Source organism: Mustela nigripes, chromosome X (genome assembly GCF_022355385.1).
Source record: "Mustela nigripes isolate SB6536 chromosome X, MUSNIG.SB6536, whole genome shotgun sequence".
In the NCBI taxonomy this organism is placed as follows: domain Eukaryota; kingdom Metazoa; phylum Chordata; class Mammalia; order Carnivora; family Mustelidae; genus Mustela; species Mustela nigripes.
In genome coordinates, this window is record NC_081575.1 from 116,671,216 (window position 1) to 116,691,342 (window position 20,127).

The 20,127-nt window shown below is 44.1% G+C and overlaps 1 protein-coding gene across 6 annotated transcripts in view; it reads left to right on the forward strand.

Moving 5' to 3' along the window:
* ARHGAP6 (Rho GTPase activating protein 6) overlaps positions 1-20,127 on the forward strand; it is a 490,820-nt gene that overhangs the window by 406,381 nt on the left and 64,312 nt on the right. For 5 of the 6 annotated variants that reach the window (XM_059386131.1, XM_059386129.1, XM_059386130.1 and 2 more), the window contains exon 2: positions 10,952-11,111. In XM_059386131.1, the coding sequence (XP_059242114.1) occupies positions 10,952-11,111 (160 nt within the window). Of the gene's footprint in view, positions 1-1,301; positions 1,464-10,951; positions 11,112-20,127 lie in introns of those variants that run through there. The other variant, XM_059386132.1, reaches the window with a different exon arrangement.

Genomic DNA, 20,127 nt, shown 5'->3' on the forward strand with positions numbered 1-20,127 from the left:
TTCACATTGCGTGAACCGCTTTGCTGGAATGATGACTATTTTCCACATCTGAGTTTTTGGGGTAGTGGATGGAGGTGGAGCTCTGTGAGGAGACAGGTAGATTTTGACTCGGAATTTCTCTTTAAGTATAACTGTCGTAGTAAAGAAAACCATCTGATGTATTTTATTGTTTCTGAATTCCTTTCTCTTGCTAAATAAATACCAGCAGCAACAGAAGCTGTGTGTGGCTTATATCAAGTGATGATTAACCTCACAGAATCCTAGTAAAAAACATACCAGAATCTCTAAGTTTTGAGTAAGATGTTCCATGAAATCATTTCTCAGTTTGTCAGTTATCATCACAGTGAGAGCTGGAATTCACTTGAGACCACAAAAGAACTATAACTTCCTATCGACTGGAAAACTCAAATGACTTTTTGAATTGTTTTTTGCCTCGGTGCCATGTGGCACACATGGAACTCAAGGTAATTAGGGATCAGGATATGTTTTGAATCTTTCATCTTTCCTTTTCTTTCCGCTCTTCCTGGATTTCCCCCCGCCACCCTCAACTCCCACCTGCACCCTCTTAAACATGGCCACGTGATGCACATCCACGCTGCCCTCCACACCCCCTGTTCAGGAAATGAACAACTTCTCAAGGACTGTTGTTCCACAAAGAGCATAAAATTCAGAGCATGTGTTATGCTTCAGTCTCAAAGAGAATGAAATCTTTTCCTTTTTCAATGTTTTTTTTTTTCCTAGTGTTAGAAAAATGAAGACGCCTGTGGTTTTAAAATATAATTTAGGAGTTGAGAATTGGCCCTACACAAGGAAAGCGTCCTGTGTGCTTTATCATGCCCTCAGGGGTTTTACCCGCGGCTTCCAACATTCTTTGGTTGATTCCTAATAAGGACAGTTTGCACAGTTACAATCCAATTACCATTTGTAGATCCCTCTGGAAAAGGGGATTTTTTTTTAAGAGGAATCTTTTCCTAACTCCAGAATATCTCTTCAAAATAGTCTTATTAAAATAAAAATCAGGAAATCCAGTTGCAATTTCTCTGCATTCTTTTCATCACTCCCCCCTCCTCCATTCTCTTTCTCACGCGTGCGCGCGCACGCGCACACACACACACACACACACACTGACTCACTCACACACTCTCTCAGTGACACAGCCTGCCTCCCTTCTGAAGGGACGGGAACTTCTCAATAGTCCAATGACAAGATTGCTTTTTTTTTTTTTTTTTTTTTGGTCCCAAGATTCACAGTAGCAGAGATCTCTGGCACCAAAAGGTACTGTGGGAGAGTCACTGCCCTGCAAGCTGGGCCACTTCTCAGACACTCTTGTAATCTGCCATTGCAAGCTGCATTTTTCACCAAAAGAATAATTTTCTTTTTTAAAAGAACAGACTCAAGTTCCTACTCCAAGCTTAGCTCGGTTAAATTAGGACAGCAAAGACCTGGCCGAATAGAATTCATGGGTAAGCGATATCAGTATCTCTGCTTATGCTTCTTTCCGAGAAGATTACTGTGCTAAAATGTTGTGCTTCTTACACATCTATCTTGTAATTTGGGAAGAAAAGTGGATTGATCAGCGTCTGAGCTGTGCGACAGCCCAAGTACTGTCTGTGCCAGGAGAGATTTATGAGCACGTTATTTTTAGATCAGTTGATAATGTTAAAGCAGCTTGAACTGAGCAAAGCAGAGCAGAGAGGAGCCTGCCGTGAGGACATGGGATAGCATTTGCTGGGCTGCTTTCTGCGAAAGCTTTGGTGCAGGCCGTTTTGAGTTCTGAAAGAATAAAGTGGCTTATCTCCTGGGCTTCTTGAACTCACTGCAACATTTTTTTTGCTGTGCATATGATAAATAAGGCTCATAAAAAAATTCTCATGTGCTCTATTTTACCAAAGAGGAAAATCTTAAGCTCCTGGATTTTTCAACACTGTCTGGCCTGCCCTGCTGTAGGGCTGTGTCCCATAATGAAAAGACTTGGCGGGGGAAAGAGGCAGAGTGGGACCCTTATGTCCCAGCTCCTGTTCTGTCATTGTAGGAGCTGTCTAACCTCTTTGGACACTGCGTTCTTCCTTTGTAAATGGAGGGGCTTGGATCGGTTTATCATGAGAAGTGGTGAAATGCGTACAGTGGGTTGGGGTCTGGATTCTGGAGCCCATAGCCTGGCTTCAGATCCCAGTTCTGTCACTTACTAGTCACTTCAGACCCGTGCCTATGTTTCCTCATCTGTAGTATGGGAATGATGATGGTAACATAGTCCTTAGGGTTGCTGTAAGAAGGAAACGAGCTACCACAATAAAGGCTCAGAGCAGTCACTAGCAGAGAGTGAGCTGTCCATGAGTGTTAGCGGTATCTTCAAGGTCCAGTCCATGCCCGGAGGTCAGCCATTTCTACTGTCCGTGAACTAAATCAAATTATAGAAAGATAAGCAAAACCATCAGCTGCTGGTCCTGTCACTGAGAATTTCTCATTCGTGCAAACGTTTCCGTTGTCCATACTCTGGGATCGGTGCAGGCTGTGTTACCTCCTCTCCATCCAAGATGCAAGTGAAACTTAAAACTCAGAATAAAATTGGTGGTGGGTAGACCAGTCCATGATCTAACTGAGGATATACAGAAATGGAATTGGCCTTTTGTTCTGATGGTTTTGCCTTTGGGGACTCCCAACCTGTCACTGTATCCCCTCGATACTAACCGTTAGAAAGGTTCCTTCCACCGGAAACGAGATGTGAGTGACATTTTATTTTTTTGAACGCTGGTAGTGCCATCCTCACTCAACAATGTTCATTTCTACTTCTTTGGTTTATCAGTAATTTAGATGAGTAGGTCATTTGCAGATAACCACTTTTATATAACCCTGACTTTTATATCCTTTCCAATATCCCCAATTCTTACTACACTATGTGATTTCTTTGTAGTCTCTTTGGGATGTTGCCCAGAGAAAATCTTAGGAGAGGAGAAAAATGATGATCCCAAAGACAAATCCAAATCATAGAGGCGCCTTTGCTTTCAGTCTGGTCCAGGGATCAGCAGGTTTTATCTGTGAAGAAACAGATAATAAATATTTTCAACTTTGCAGGCCAGTGAAAGCAGCAGCAGACGATACCTAAGTGAATGAGTGGCTGTGTTCCAATAAAACTTTATTTACAAAAGCAATCAGTAGGCGGGGTTCAGTTCACAGGCACTTGCCTGCCAAACCCTGGCTAGTCCTCATTCCCGTGCCATAGTTTAGGAAAACAAAGCATAGGAGGGAGAAATAGCTTCCTAAAAGCCACAAGGCCGGAAGGTGGCAGAAGTGGAGTTTAAGCCCTGGCAGCCTAGCTTGCCAGCCCTTGCTTTTAGGCACTTCCCCAACTGCCCTGGTGTCAGTTCATCTCTGCCTGAGACTCTCCTCTCCTGGAAGCTGCCCAGCTCATCACCTCACCTCCCTACCTAAGGGTTAACTCAAATATCATGTTCTTGATAAGGTTGCCCTGAACCCCCTCCCCTACCCCAGCATGCCTGATTCCTCTCACCCTGCTCTACCTTTTTTTCTCCTAGGGTTTTAGCATCTTGTAGCTTGCTATGTAATTTACTTGCTATGTAAATTACTATGCTCTGTAATTTACTCATTTATTATGTTGATTTCTTATCAGTTTCCTTCACTAAACAGGAAGCTTCTTGAGTGCAAGGTTCTTTGTTTTGTTTACGGATGAATCCACAGATTTATTATTAGATGTAAGAACAGTGCCTGGCCCTTAGAAGCTGCTCATTTAATACTTGCTGAATGCGTGAAGTGCACATTTCCATTACGCTATGGTGACTTTTTTTGATACTTTTTGTATAGCAATAAAGAGCTACTACCCCAAAGGAAAAAAAAATGGACTGCCATACCTACTAACTGTTCAGAATTTTCTAAAATTCCTTCTTTAATTTAAAAAAAAACAGACTAGAATAGATTAATAAAGCATAAAGATTATGCCCGACGTAGCAGAAGTATTAAATTTTCCTAAAGTTCTTTTCAGAAGGAGTGACTGACACATCAAGAGAAGAATTAGCCAATGTTATTCTATTGAGTACCTCAAGGAGAACTTCTTTTAAGAGTCCAAACAGGGGTGTGACAGCTACACAGATACGGTTGGCTTTGCCCAGAAGCTCATCAAGAAGGGAGTTCCTTGTCATTGGTGATGTGTTTATTTTGGAGTTATAAAGGACCAAGCAGCTCTTTTCATTTTCAGAAATGCTGGTTGCAAGCCTGGTATTTAAACTTATGCCATGCTTCAGCAACACATTGTGATTATCTGGGAACCTTGGCTGTGCAGATGACAGCTGGCCACAGCAGAAAACAGTTAAAAAGACATTTAGCCTCTGGTATGGTTTATCTAAATGGCGTGCCATTTTTCAGTCCTCAACAGACTGATCTGATCTGTTCTTCTGCTCCTCACCCATGGGGAGCCACAAGCCAGGTGGTGAGCTTGTAAACACCTAGAGAAGGCATCTGACTCACAGTGGAGCCATTTATTACTGAATTCAGTGCACATTTCTTAAGAGTTTTTGGTGTCCCTAACCCGGCCAGGTTTAAAAAGGGGATGCAAATGCAGAGTCATGATGATTAATATTATGACATAATTACCACGTATTCAGGGCTTGCAGGGAGCTAATAAGCCCTCTCCAAGAAATACCCTTGCGTTACTTCATATGATTACTACAAACCCATGAGCGGTCTTGTTCTTTGCTCCATCTTTGTGATGAAGGCAGTGAGGCTCGGGGATGTTCTGCCTCTTGCCAAAAAGCTCATCTCCATCATAGCCCAAGTCTTCACCACCATACCAGTGGGTCTCAACCTTCATTGTGCAAAAATAAGAATCATCTGGGTTTATGATGAAGGTGCTCGAGCCCTACATCAGCCCTACAGCCCAGAAACCTGCATGTTTAACAAGATGATTGAACAATCATCTGCCCAGGTAATTGCATGGCCCTAGGTCTGCAGCCATATTTGGAGCAGCCCTGCCCCACTCCTTTCTGGCTCCCTCGGCCTTGGGAAGTTTACCGTTGGATGAGGTTAAAGAAATGCCACAATTAGAGACTAGTCTTGAGGACATAAGAAAACAATGTGGTATAGACCAAAACCAAAGTTATTTCAATCAATTTTATTTCATGGGAAAATCAAGTCTGTTTGTAAAGATGCAATTTAGCTCAAAAGAATGACCTTTCGGAATAAATCACAGATATTAGATTGTTGGTTTTTCAGTTTGTCTTTTGCCTCTTTTTTTTTTCGAAATATGGAGACATGCACTTCTGGTGGAAAGGAAGTCTCTTTAGTTAATGTTTTCGGTGAATCCGTTCTCCAGTTGATCCAGATTCTGTCATATGGAGACCTTTCTTTGGTTTGTTTGTTCCACTTAAATTGTTTTGTGCTATTTGTGTTTCTTAATGCTAGTCTTAAATAACTTCCATAATTCTGTTTATTTATGTAATATGCAGAATAATACATGTGTAATATACAGAATGATGCATCAGGTACTTAAGAACACACAGTGCATGCATTTAGTATTAAATCAAACTCATCAATGATTGTTAATAGCTCCTGACACCATCATTTTAAGGAGATTCTGAGTAATCTGGGCCTAACAGCAGACCTAAACGTATGCCATGCCAGGGTTTCTCAGCCTCTGGACTATGAACATTTTGGGCCAGACATTTCTTTATTGTGGGGGGCTGTCCTGTGTGTTGGGGGATGTCGAACAGATCACTGACCTTTACCCACTAGATGCCAGTAGCAAAGCCATCCCCAGACTTATGACAGCCAAAAATGTTTCCAGACATTGCCAACAATCCCCCGAGGGGGCAAAAATCACCCTCAGAGACCACTGCACGATATCTTTTTGTATCATATCGCTACCCTTGGTTAACGCTGTGCAATAGTACTCCAGATTTAAAAGATATTTTTACAACTGTCACAGCCTTTAGTGTATCCTGAAACATGGGGTCAGTTTCAACTTCACCTTACACTTACGATATTTAAACAAATTTGAAGTCATCCATTCTCAACCTCTAAAGAAAAATCCTATGGCAACCACTCAAAAGACTAGAGCCAGAGAGCCTTGAAATGAATCATCCATTTATGAGATGAACGGCCACCAAAGAAACAAGATGGCCTGGAACACAATTTGGGGGTCGAAGAAAAGCCAAAAGCACATCCTAGGCTGCGCTGGTGGGCTTTGGCACTCTTCTGGCTGCTTGCCATGCGGATCGCAGAGCAGTATCGACCTTTGTGTTCATGTCTACCTGCCCGTGAGAGGTCCGATGGTGAGCGTGGGCATTACGGATTCATTATTCTTCAGTTCTGATATTATAATGTTTATTTTCTGCCCTCATATGCTGCCATTTTTTGGCTCAACCACAGACTCTGTTTAAAAAGACTGTTCCTTTTTTGTTTTTAAGTGAGAGGGAGTACATTATATGTTAATTAATTTAATTTAAATAAAAGAGAGGGGGGGAGAGGGAGAATCTTTCTTTTTTTAAAGATTTTATTTATTTATTTGACAGAGAGAGATCACAAGTAGGCAGAGAGAGAGAGAGAGAGAGAGAGAGAGAGAGAGAGGAGGAAGCAGGCTCTCCATGAGCAGAGAGCCCGATGTGGGACTCGATCCCAGAACCCTGAGATCATGACCTGAGCCGAAGGCAGAGGCCCAACCCACTGAGCCACCCAGGTGCCCCGGGAGAGGGAGAATCTTAAGCAGGCTCCATGCCCAGCGTGGAGCCCAAAAGACTGTTTCTTAGCAGTTTATTCAAATCCACAGGACATCTCCCACGTAGATAAAACGTTACATGGGTGCTTTGTTTCCAATTTATTACTGAACTCATGATGTACCTGATTCATTTAGTCCATAGATTGACAAATATTAGTCAGTGACAGTTAAGAGCCAGGTACTGTCTTGGGTACTAGGAACATCAAGGTGAGTAAACCAGGTGAGTTTCTTCATTGAGCGTCTGCCTTTGGCTCAGTTTATGATCCTGAAGTCCTGGGATCAAGCCCCACATCGAGCTTCCCACTCACTGGGGGGCCTGCTTCTCCCTGCCCCACCACCCCTGCTCATGCTCTCCCTCTTTCAAATAAATAAATTAAATCTTTCTTTAAAAAATAAGCAGAGGAGTAGGGCACAGACATGTACTGAGAGAAGACCGTGTGAAAACAGAAAAGATGCCATTGAAAACCCCAAAGATCCTAATCTCTCTGTATCAGGGGTTGGCAAATCTAGCCAGTGGGCCAAATCCAGCTTGCTGGCTGTCTTTGCACCACCAAGCCAAGAGCAGTTTTTACATTTTTAAATGGTTGAAAAAAAATCACAGAAAGAATAATATATGGTTCTAGGTGTCTTTCTTAGAGGCTTAGAGAGTGTAAGTCTCTACTCATTCAAATTTGACTCGGCAGCATACCTAACCTGGCACCTTTGCTGATCTCTACGTGTGGAACGTGCTCCCTCCTTCAGTTTCTTTCAAAATCTGTTTCCAGTCATCTTTCCCATATGTAGATGGAATCAGGCTCCACTAGCAGTCAAGGTTCCTTAATGTCTAGCCATCACCTACTGAGTAAAGTCCAATCGACCTTGCAAAGCCCATGGAAGAAGCCCTATAGGATCTGGTCTTGACTTCTGCATGGCCTCGCCTCCCGCTATTTCCCTCCCTCCAACCTTGTGACTTCCCCAGACAAGCTCGTTCTCTCCAGTTCATTGGCCCTAGCACCCACTGTTGTTTCCAATTTTGCATTTCTACTAGGCAGACCCTCCCTCCTCTTACCTAACCTTCCGGTCTTCACTGAAACACCACCTTCTCTAGAAAGCTTTCCTTGATCCCCCAGACAGATGTCTGAGCCTTTTCTCCTAGGCAGCCCATTGCATCTGGTACTGACCTCCAGTTTCACAGTCTCTATGTTTGATGGATCAAATGTGCTTTTCCTTATTCAAGTTTAACTCCTTAGGGACAAGGACTGTGTTGTCACTTTGATAACCAAAAGCCTAGTACTGTTCTCAGCATATAATAGGTACTCATTAAATTTTTAAAAAATAATTAACCAAGGGGACATAGAAAATAAAAATAAAACATATCTTATAGGGGTTGGTTTATTTCCATCATAGGCTATGGTTCAGAGCTTGGCCAACTGTAGCCCAGTGGACAAATCCAGCCTTCTACCTGTTCTTATTAATGAGGTTTTATTGGAACACAGCCACACTCATTCATTTCTGAATTGTCTATGGCCGCTTTCTGCCACAAAGGCAGATTTGAGTAGTTTTGACAGAGACCACATGGCCTGCAAAGCCTGAAATATTTACTGTCTTGCCTTTTACAGAAGAACATAGTCTAGAGATAATTGAGCCAATTGGAGGTCACATTCTTAAATGCTTCTTAAATGAATAGGCATGTAATCCCATTTTGACACTTCAGAGAGCAGTGGGCTTTCCTGGATACCTAAACTTCCTATTTAAAAGTCACCGACTCATCTGGAACTTTCATTTGGGAGGAAAACACTGCAATTCACTGATCCTGTACCTTGTGGTACCCTAAGCCTGAAGGGTGTGAGTGAGGGGTACACCCAAGGCGTGAGTCCCTAATTCCTGTCTAAACTTGGGTTTCCTCTGATTATACCAAAAAACAGGAAAAAGAAAGAAAAAATGCAAAACATTCTGGGCCTGGAAGAATTCATTGTTCGGTTCACCAAATGCGATGGCCGTCACCCACTTTGCCTAGATTTGCTCACTCGCTTCCTCGCCCAGACTGTCCTCACATCACGCCCCTGAACCCAGCCTGGGCTCCTGTTACTTCTCACCATTATCCACGGGACACAAACTCAGACATGTGAAGACGAGCCAAAAGCCCTCACTTGCTTTAACTCCTTCCCGGTCATGGCGTTCCCTGTGTGGCCTCTCCTAGCCACTCTCTCTGAAACACAAGTCGTGTCCTCTCCCTACACTGCCAGTCCCTTCCCTGCTTTTTGGTCCATCCCTAACCGTTACCATATTTAGCACACTATACCCTTTACTTACCCCGCTGATTGTCTGCCCCTACTAGAGGATAACCTCTCCGTCTGTTAAATGCATGCAACCCTACATAAGTGGGGAAAACACCAAAGAATGAACAGAGTGCCATTTACTGTCAGAAGGAACATTCTAGGCAGGAATTTGCTACCACGAGGGAGTGCAGGTGTTTTACTAGCTGCCGGGGCCTTTCTTGTCTCTCTTCTGTGAGGTGAGCGGTGAGGATGGTGAGGTCTCAGGGGACTTCTTAAGGGTTCCTCAGGTCCCCAGCAGCTCCCGAGCACTGCCCTTGGGGGCCAGCACTGTCCCTTCCTTCTGGAACTTTTTTTGATGGTCAAGGCACTGCTAGCAGGTCTTCCAAACTCTTGGGTGATGGCTTTCTGTGGGTCCCAGGAAATCCTCAGTAAGGGGACGTCAGGCTTCAGAGGATCATGAGGACTTATTTCTTGGGGCATCACATCCTCACTGTCTGCAGGGAGGGCAGAGCTATTCGCCCTGCGGGTGTGTGCGTGCACACAAACGTACTCACGACTGGAGGAGTCTTGCCTTTCCTTCTTTGATGTGGAGGATTTTAACATCAGATGTCTCTGTAATTATACATAGTTCTCATAGATCACATCTCTGTACCTCTCGTGATCAAAGCAGCTCAAGAGTGCTGGAAATAGAAACTTCACTGGTTACAATTTAGCAGCGTTTGAGGGCACGTGTTTTTAGCTTGAGTTCTGATTGGTTCCCAGTCTTGTGAAGTTTTATGATTTGGGGAAAAGTACTTAACGTCTGCAAGCCTCAGTTTCATCTGCACTATAATATATTCACATATACTGAATATTACTATAACGTATCATACACATATGTTATAATCATGTATCATAAGTATATATTTGTATCTAAAAATATATATTATGTAGTATAAATATACTAAGTTGTATTATTGTATAGAATACTGTATTATTAAATACTATGCAGTTTACTCTTGAACATTGTGGAAGTTGGGGCACCAACACCCCCATGCAGTCAAAATTCCATGTTTAATTTTTGACTTCCCCCAAATTTAACTACTAATAGGCTACTACTTGACTGGAAGTCTTACCAATAACATAAAGTCCAGTAACACATATTTTGTCTGTTACATGTATTATAGACTACATTCTTCCAACAGAGTAAGCTAGAGAAAAGAAGATGTGATTAAGAAAATCATAAGGGGGCGCCTGGGTGGCTCAGTCAGTTGGGCGTCTTCCTTCAGCTCAGGTCACAATCAGGTCCCGGATCAAGCTCCGCGTCTGGCTCTCTGCTCAGCGAGGAGTCCACTTACCCCTCTGCCCCTTCCCCACTCTGCTCATGGTTGTGTTCTGTCTCTCTCTGTCTCTGAAATAAATAAACAAATACCTTTTTTAAAAAAGAAAGACATAAGGAAGAGCAAATATATTTACCATACTATACAGTATTTATCCCAAAATATCCAAGTGTAAAGTGAGTGGACTTGTGTAGTTCAAACCTGTGTCGTTCAAGGGTAAACCAAAAGTGGTAACCACCTCATCAGGTTGTTGGTAGGCTGTCCATACACGCTTGCCCTCGCAGATCTAGCACACACAAAGGCAACTAGCAGCGATTGTTGCTGTTCCTGAGATACGTAACCACAAAGATCCCGTGCATTCCTAGAGAAGAGAGGCAGTAGGACCCTTGAAGTGTCTTTTCCAGAGCTTTCTTTGGCCTCTGTGTGAATTGTTATATGGGATCACGTGATCCAACAGCTCCTAGAGATTTGGATGTTTGCGACGGACGGAGAAAATTCCCGGTTAACTGAGAGTAGATTTGATTGGAGGGATGGAGAGACGATTTTGGAACCGAAAGAGGAAGTTTACTTGACTCTGTGACTAAGAGGAAGGATGATCTTTGTGAGACCTAGACGAGCTGTGTAACGCCTGGTGTATTCTTGCTCTGCAGGGTGATTTCACCTGGAACAGCATGTCGGGCCGCAGCGTGAGGCTGAGATCTGTCCCCATCCAGAGTCTCTCAGAGCTGGAGCGAGCCCGGCTGCAGGAAGTGGCTTTTTATCAGTTGCAGCAGGACTGTGACCTGAGCTGTCCCATCACCATTCCCAAAGGTAAGGCCGTGTGTGCTGTTGCACCAGGGAAAGCTGTGAGTCAGACGTCTGTTTTGCCAAAGCTGCAGACTCATCTCACACCTGACATTAACACAGGAAGGAAGTGACAGCTTCTCGGTTGTTGGCTGGCATTAGTGTCCACTTTGAAAGACGTATTCAAGGAGGACAATTGACATGTCGGCCAATATGTTTATTTAAAGGGAAGGTCAGCATGAGGTATTAAAAGGGAAAGCCATGTGTGTCTCACTAGTCTACATAACTTCAGAACAGTCCATCGAAAAGAACTTTCCAAAAGGTCAACTTCAAGGACTCACGCTAAAACCGTGTCTATTTCAGCAGGATTTCAAAATAATCTGTTGAAAAGAATGTTTTCACAATCTATTAAACGTGTCATTTGACTTTATGCTAACCCAGAATCAGTGATTATGCTCAGGTTAACTCATTTTTATTGTCTTTCACCTGGCATGTCCCCGCTGAGCCATTCAGACCTGGTCATCTGAGGTTTTCACAGATACGGGTCCTGATTCTGGTAAAGATAAGACGCATGTATTTGAAATCTTGTCATCTATGAAATTGTGTTTTTGAATGTTTACCCTCTTCTATGAGGGTCCTTTATACTTGGTGGAAGTGTGTAGCACAAAGGTGACTTGTTCTTTTGGTTTCTCAACAAAACAGAAATGTTGTTGGCAAACCTGATTTGTAGAGAAGGGAATGAGGACTCTAAATAAAGTTCTACGAAACCGAGATTGGATGCACATCAGATAAGATACCAGGGAACAAACATTCTTTATAGCTTTGTTTTTCAATCCGGTTAATTTGATGTTTCTCTTTGTTCCTGCTTTTTAAAGCCTCCACTAAATAAATAACCTTTACCAAACAGACAGTTTTATAAAAATTGTCTGCTGGAAGCTCTGTCTCCGTTACTCGTTTCCGAGACTTGTGGTTCCCAGCATATTCACGGAAATATTTGCTCTGTTGAGATGTTCAAAGATGTTTGGGCTATTGGAGTTATTTTGATACTTTCTATCAAAATAGGAACTAATGATTTACAAATAATTTCTTACTGATGGAGGAGAGAAGGAATCGTGTGGCTGGGTAGAGAGAAACAGGCATCAACCCACCCGAGAGATCTGAAGCTCTTGTTCGAGGTAGACAATTGTAGATATCAACCGAAGTCCTTCAAATCCAGGACCAGCGCTGAGTGCCAAGATGGCAGCTTTGGTCCAAGCGTGGCCACTTGGCTCCATGTGAATCCCCAAGTCTGACCCGAAACAGGGTCAGACTCACTGTGTAAATAATTTATTCAGGAAAAAGCAGTACAGTGGCCACAGCCTAGAGCCTAAAGAAATGATGACAAACCTAATGAGACAGTGGGTATGATGAAAATGAAAACATTCTCGAGCTCACGCTTCTGTTCTTTGTCACTCTAGGAGGATTGTAGGGATTTGCTTATGGGTATCTGTTTGGAGACCCCTCTTCCTCCGGGAGACTGGTGCTTCGAGGGTTCAGATGAATGAAGCCTGGCATATTCATCAGCTACTGGGGTTCCCCTTAGAAAGGGAAGAATCGAGGAGTGGATGGTGGGGGAGTGACCGAAGCGACTCCCCAGAGTGACTGCAGGGATGGGGTCCAGAGCACCAGCAGAGTCTGACCTCTCGAGCTATAATGAGAGCTGGACATCGGCGACAGGGCGCAGAGGCAGGCCGATTAAAAGACGCGGTCAGCGAAGTAAGAAGCAGTGCCATCTCCTAGGAGTGAGGGTGGTAAGGAGGTCCTGGAGGCTTGAGGAAAGAGAAGAGGAGGGGAAGAGAGGGCGGCTGATGGCCCTGCGGAGTGGCAGGATCGCAAAGCAACCCGAAAGGTCCATTTGAGGCTAGTGGCTGGGAATTCAAATTACAAAATAAACATCCTGGCAGTAAACATAGCTAAACCGGGACATACCACTTTGCGCTTTAAATTCCCAGCCCTGGAGAATCCAATCTCTCCCCAAACTTAGGATTTTCTGGTTGAGCTCAGTGATGGTGGAGAGGGACAAGGCCATGGTAAGGACATCAGTGGTGGGCAAAAACCCGCACTCCCAAAGGTGGCCACGTCCTCCTCCCTGGAGCCTACCAGTGTTCCCTGGTAGGCCTCCAAATCTTTGCAGATGCCATCAGTCAAGGTCCTTGAGATAGCAAGAGGATCCTGGTTTATCTGGGACGGCCAAGGCTAAGCAGTACAGGGTTACTGGAAAGCAGAGAAACTGTCCCAGCTACGGCTGAGTCTGAGAGAGCCAGGACTATTGGAGGAACAGTCAGAGCGAGGAAACGGATTCTCCTGAGAGCCCTGGAAGGGATACAAGCCTGCTGGTGCCTTGATTTTAGCCCAGCGAGACCTGTTCCAGACTTCTGACCTCCAGAAATGTGAAATGATAAAATTGAGTTGTTGAAGCCACTAAGTTGATGGTTGTTTGTTACAGAAGTGGTAGGAGGCTAGTTAATACAGCGTCCGCGGGAGTGATGAGAATTCCAGACCGTGGGGTCTCAGTTGGATAAGAAGAGGAGTTAGGAATAAATACAGAAGTCTGTATTTTTCTTGAGTAAGAAGAATCCGTAAAGCAAAGATGTCAGTTATGTCATTGATGAGCTATAAACTGAGTGTGATTCCAAAAACCACACCAGAACAATTTGCTTTTGGATCATCACTAAATTGTTCTAAACATCGAGACAAATAACTGTGTACGAGTAGGCAGGGGAAATCTGAGAACGAGGTCAAGTGGAGAGTGTCCCTGCCCATTTATTAAAATGTCATACCACTAGAGCATTTAAAAGTATTATATTGCTGCCCATGGGCAGATCAATAGAAAGCAGCGGAGCCCAGAAATGAGCAAAAGTAAATACAGCAACTTACGACGTGATAAATACTACTTTTTTTTTTGATCAAGGGGAAAATGATGGATTATTATTAAGTATTAGTGACAGTGAGACAACTGTTGAGGAGAAAAGGTTGGACTCTAACCTTAGTCCTTACGTCGAAGTGAGCTGATATAAACTGTCAGTGTGCCAAAACAAACCATAAGTGGATATTTATTTATTTTTACATTGGAGAAGGCATTACCCAGAAAACATAAAGAGAATGACATGTATCACTATGTTGAAGAAGAAAAGATAGAACCATTTGCGTGGCAAACAAACAAATAGAAATTCACACCACATCTGACCAGCTGAAGGCTGCCTTTTGTACCATATAAGGCTTTATTACAAATTACAAATTACAAATCTAGAAAAGACACATAATTAAAATATGCGCAGATTATGGGCAGCATGTCACAGAGAAAGCAACACAGTGGCTGAGAGATACTGAAAAAGGTGCTCACCCTCCAGTGTACCAAAGACATGCAAGCGAACCACCAAGGAGGGTTTGTTCCCCTCTTAGATTGGGGTGGCTCCAGAAGTCGGGTGATAAACTGTGGTAAACTCGAGGAGAGGACAGACACTCGCATGCAGTTGGAGGGGCCGCTCTTGTGGTAACTTACAAGGCAAATGGGCCACAGCCGACTTCTAAAGGGCTCAGCTCTCGTACCTCACAGATACACCCCTGTGTTAGCTGAGGTAGGCTAACCCTCCGTGCCTTAGCATGACAGAAGTTCCTTACTCAGACATGTGTCCCAGGCAGGGTGGCAGTGGGAGTGGGGAGAGGGACCAAACCGCATGCAATTATTCGGGGCCCTAGGCTTCTCATGTCTTGGGACTGCTTCCTTCCCAAGATCCATTCAGCCAGGAGACAATGCAAACTAAAAACGGATACTTAGGTAAACCTTACAAAATGACTGATAAGCTTAATTCGCTATCCCTTCTAATCTTCAAGCTGTTTCAAAAAAGGACTTTTTTTCAGATGATAGTTTTAATATCTGTAGAGTTAGTTACATTTAAATTCCTTAAATAAAATTCCACTACTGAGTTTCTGTAACTAGTCACATGTCTAGAAATGGCTTAAGGGACTAGAGAACCTAGAGAAATCTTCAATGGTAGCGATCAGGAGGTCTTTCGGTGGTAGAGATGCTACCTGTGATTTCCCTCTGAGCTTGAGTTTCCCCCATGGAGACAACCGTGGCATGTTTTTCCTCCTGATCAAAAGCTGCTCTCGGCATAGGCTTTGGAATCAGACCTCCTAGTCTGTAAATGGCCCAATCCTGAATAGCAGAACCAGGAAAACAGATGCGGGGAGCGGGGTCACGAAATTCAACAACACCTCAGGCCTGCGTGAACTTTTCATTTATTCACAACACATCAACGGAGTACTACTTACCTATCAGATAGCAGGTTAGGCTCAGTTGACATGCATCTGGTAGCTTTTTAATACAGATGGTCTGAGGCGGGGGTTAGCCACTGGCCTGCTGGTCCTACCCAGCTCCCCAACTGTTTTCTGTAACTGAAGTCTCCCGGGAACGCCGCCGTGCTGTTCCACGTACGTCTTGTCTCTGGGGCTTTCAGGCAGCAAAGGCAGACTTAAGCTGTGACAGCCCCTATGTCTCACGGGCTCAAGTGTTTACTCTCTGGGCCCTAGCAGGAAAATTTTGCTGTCGACGGTAAGATGAAAGGAAATGACTGATTTCTTCCACAGTCAGAAAAGCACGTTTCTCCGGGCGCTGTGGCATCCCCTCGTTCTATGAAAAACGAAGTATTTGAAGCCGAGTAGTTGTTCCACAAGACAGAAATGCTTAACGCATGTTGTCTGTAGTGCTCTCCCCACCCCCCCCGCGTCATTCAGCCAATTTCTGATAGCACATTGGAGAAAGGCTCAGTTTATGTATTTTGAGAGTACCCTGATGCCTCAGAATTGCTCTCATACCGCTTCCTTATAACATGGTCCCTCACCATTGTCACCGGGATAAAACCCAAGTAAACAACTCGGTGAAAATCAAGAAAATGGTATTTTTGGTGGGGTAACACTCAAGGTGTCTTTGGGATGTCAGTGTGGTTTGTGATTTAAGTGTTGATTTGAAAAAATAAGGGCAACCTGACGGACAAGGAAACGGAGCTTGGGTGTTCACGTGCCAGCCCTGGACAGGAGATATGACTATCCTCTTCCCGCGTCGCTCTTGCTGGCAGAGTCCAGGGGGAGAGGCGATGTGCTGGAACTGTTTGTCAAATCCTTCTGTGTGTAAGTAAAAATGAAAATGAGAACTGGAGTAAAATCCACAAACTCCCCTAGAGGTGGAAACGTGGAAAGGAAGTCCGTGCCGCCCAGCAGGGCGATCAGAGGATAATGGCACCACTGGGCTTTGAGGCACTCAACGTGGATCTCCATGGCGTGAGCTGCCGAGCTAGGTGCGTCTTTCATGTGTCCACACTCACCTTTGCTGAGGCCTCCCAGATGACTGTGATTCCCCCAGGGTCAGCCTCTGTCTTAGTTCTCTTTGAATCTGGAACACCAGGTAAACCACCCACTTCTCTGCCCGATTCCGCCGCCCCTCCGCAAATCTTCGAGAACTGAATGAACGCACACAGGCACCTCTCCTTTCAAATGAAGCTCCTTCCTCTCCTCTTCCCTAACTCCCCAAAGGGCATCACCCACGTCTTTCTCTCCTTTTCCCCAGGAGCCCCAGGAATGATTCTGGGACACAAGTGTTTCCCTGTTGCTTCACCCCATGCCCGGTTTCCGACTTTGGTTGATGGTCTCATAGGATTGATGTGAGGTTCAAAAGAAGTAAGAGCCGTGGTGATGCTTCACACCTCTCCCGAAACTATGCACACTCTCAGGGAAAGTTACCTGTCCCCATCTCCGCCATCACTGTGGTCAGCACCAGGTCGCTTCGTCTTGCACCTGCCCTCAGCTCGTCTTTATCTCTCATCTAAGCTACAGCCAGAGGTCCCCCACCTGCTTCCCTAAATTCGGGGCTTCTCCCTTATTCTGCCCACCACACCTGGAAACATGAGAGTGGTCTTCAACCACAGAATCTACTCCTTTCTTGGGGAAAAAACAAACAAACAAACAAGATGAAACAAAACTCCTGGGCCTCCCGTTGCCAACTAATGTCGTGATCCAAGCCATTTACTGCACCGTTGCATAGAAAAGAAAAATCCATTTTGCTTGCAGCCTCTTGTGGAAAAACACCACAGATTCATGTGCATTTGTCTCAGAGCACTAGGTTTCAAACTCTTTGTCCACCGTCTACCAGTGAGGGATACATTTTACTCCTCAGTCAGGAAACATATGAACCAAATGGTGCTCATGTTTATCAGAGATACACTTCGATGTTGTCTCTACTGTTCTGTCTTATCCTCTTCTATATGATTCTTTATCCTTTCCTAAAACACACTCATGTGACCCACTAAATTTTCCTTGAGATTCACTAAGGGTTTGTGACCCACAGTTTGAATAGTGCAGTCTTGGAAGGAAGACGGAATAGAGGAAGAGGCAGTCAGGAAGGAAAGAACAAAAATGTCAATGTGGGGGGCACCTGGGTGGCTCGGTGGGTTGAGCCGCTGCCTTCGGCTCAGGTCATGATCTCAGGGTCCTGGGATCGAGCCCCACATCGGGCTCTCTGCTCTGCGGGGAGCCTGCTTCCTCCTCTCTCTCTGCCTGCCTCTCTGCCTACTTGTGATCTCTGTCTGTCAAATGGATAAAAATCTTTAAAAAAAAAATGTCAATGTGGAAAACTTGTAGTTGTTCTTTGCTTTGGCTCCTAGGGCCCTGGGAAGGTGGATGGGGCATTGTTTCTGTAGGGCCACAGAAAGGAACCAAGGTTGACCTTGGCCTAAGTACCTAGTCCCTAGGTCCAGAGCCCAACTGTAGACGGCCAGCCAGGAGGCTTCCTTGTGCTGCTTCACTGCTCTCTCTCTCTCTCTCTCTCTGTCTCTCAATACCAAGCTAGGCATACAGCCCAGAGGAGGTAGATACGTGGGGCTTTAGCTTCTCAAGAGGTAGAAGTCTTTAACGAAGGCTACAGTATCATGTCAGAGGTAGTCCATGTCCTCTAGGACTTCCTAGTCAGTCAATAGAGAAAACACAGATCCATCAGTTATATGGAAAGAAGGAGCAGTGGATGGCATTTATCCACGATACCATTGGTGACACTTAGAGATATGAGCTGTCTCGTCTACCTAGTCCAGCAAAAGCTGGGAATGACAGAGCGGTTTCTCTGTAGGCTCCTCTGTCATTTTCTTCTTAGATGCTCTCCTCCACACCCCCGGACGTAGACCATGTCAAGTTCTCCCATGTAGGCCGCTGTATGATTCTGTTCTGCTGCTGAGTGACCAGCCCGCATGATAGCAAGTGGTTCTTCAAGCCATAGGCTCTGTGCCTTTGTAGTCATAAGTGGTTTTCTTTATGTTCTCAGACCATAGTTTTCTATCCAAGGTCTTGTCCCTACTGGTCACGTATACACGTGACCATGTTTTATATATCTTTTATATATATCTTTGTTGGAGCGGCAACTATCGTTACACAAGGCTTTAGCATCTTGAACAAAGCTTTTGTCACTGCAGTTTCTGAAATACTCTGGCACCTTTCAAGGGTTTGAAGACTACACTATTCTCTCTGTCGGGATCATGACCCAAAAGTAAACCTGATAATTACAAAGAATGTCTCATCCCTGAAATATGAATAGGAGCTCCCATTTTTGCTCTTTTTCTTTGTTTCCCCCGGGGGGAAACAAAGGCAGGTAGGTATTAACTGAAATTAAATACTAAGTGCTTTTAAACCAATCAGGCTTTCCAGATCATTTGAAATGAAGTCCTCAGGATGATTTCCAAATTGAATTAGTGGGTGTTTATAAAATTGTTACAAAGGGAAAGCTCTGAAAAAGTAGTTTTGGGGGTCTTCACTTAAGATAGGAGTGAACAGACTGCAGCCCAAAGGCCAAATCTAGTCCACTGTCTATTTTTATAAATAAAGTTTTAGTAAAACACAGCCACCCCCATTTGTTGCTGTATTGTCTAAGGTTGTTTCAGTGCTACTGCAGAAGAGTGGAATAGTTTTGGCAGAGACCGTATGGCCCACAAAGCTGAAGATATTTACAATCTAGACCTTTACAGAAATGGCTTGTTGGCCTCTGAGTTAAGAGATTAATATTAATTTGATATAGAATTCAGTTATTATCTATGTAGTTGATCAAGCATACCATTCTCTTCATTTCAGTGTCTTCACTATCTTTATTTTGCAAGTGTTTTTTTAATGATCAGACCTTTGCAACTCTCAATGTTTTGAGTGTTCGTTGTGTTTATGCCTTTTTTAAAAAGATTTTATTTATTTATTTGACAGAAAGAGAGAGCGAGGGAGAGCATGAGCAGGGGAGAGGGGCAGAAGGAGAGGGAGAAGCGGGCTGCCTGCTGAGCAGGGAGCCCGATGCAGGGCTCAAACCCAGGACCCTGAGATCCTGACCCGAGCCAAAGACAGATGCTTAACTGACTGAGCCGCCCAGGTGTCCTTAAGTGTTATATAGTATATGCATATTTTATTTCTATTATAAACACTCAAATATAAGCCATATTATATTCATATTATATTATACAATATAATTCTATTATATTCACTTATAATTCACTTATAATTCAATTACCCTCCTTATCATAGATCCCACCCAATGTACAAACATTCTGACTTTCCAGGGATGTCTTTTGTAGGGATGCCTGGCAATACCTGTCAAGGCTGGTGCTCATATAAGTAGAAAAACACATCCCACAGCAGAGTTTCGGATTATCCACTGTTAAGATGCTTTGGCTGCAAATTACAGAAACCCAACCCAAAGTGGCTTAAGTAATAAAGAGACTGATTATATTGCTTTACAAGGAGCCCGTAGATAGACTAGTTTTAGGACTTGGGAATTTCTTCTTCTTGGCCATCATGCGTGGGTCACTCTGTTCTTTGGCTGGCTTCCCTCGTCACAAAATGACTGCAGCGGCCCCCGGTGTCCCAGCCTCTATAGCAGCACAAAGAAGCAGAGAAGCAGGGACTCTTCATCAGGTATCTTTTGAATAATAGAGGGGTGTTTCCCTGCGGCTTCCCAGTAGATTTCCCTCCCTTCCCCATCCCC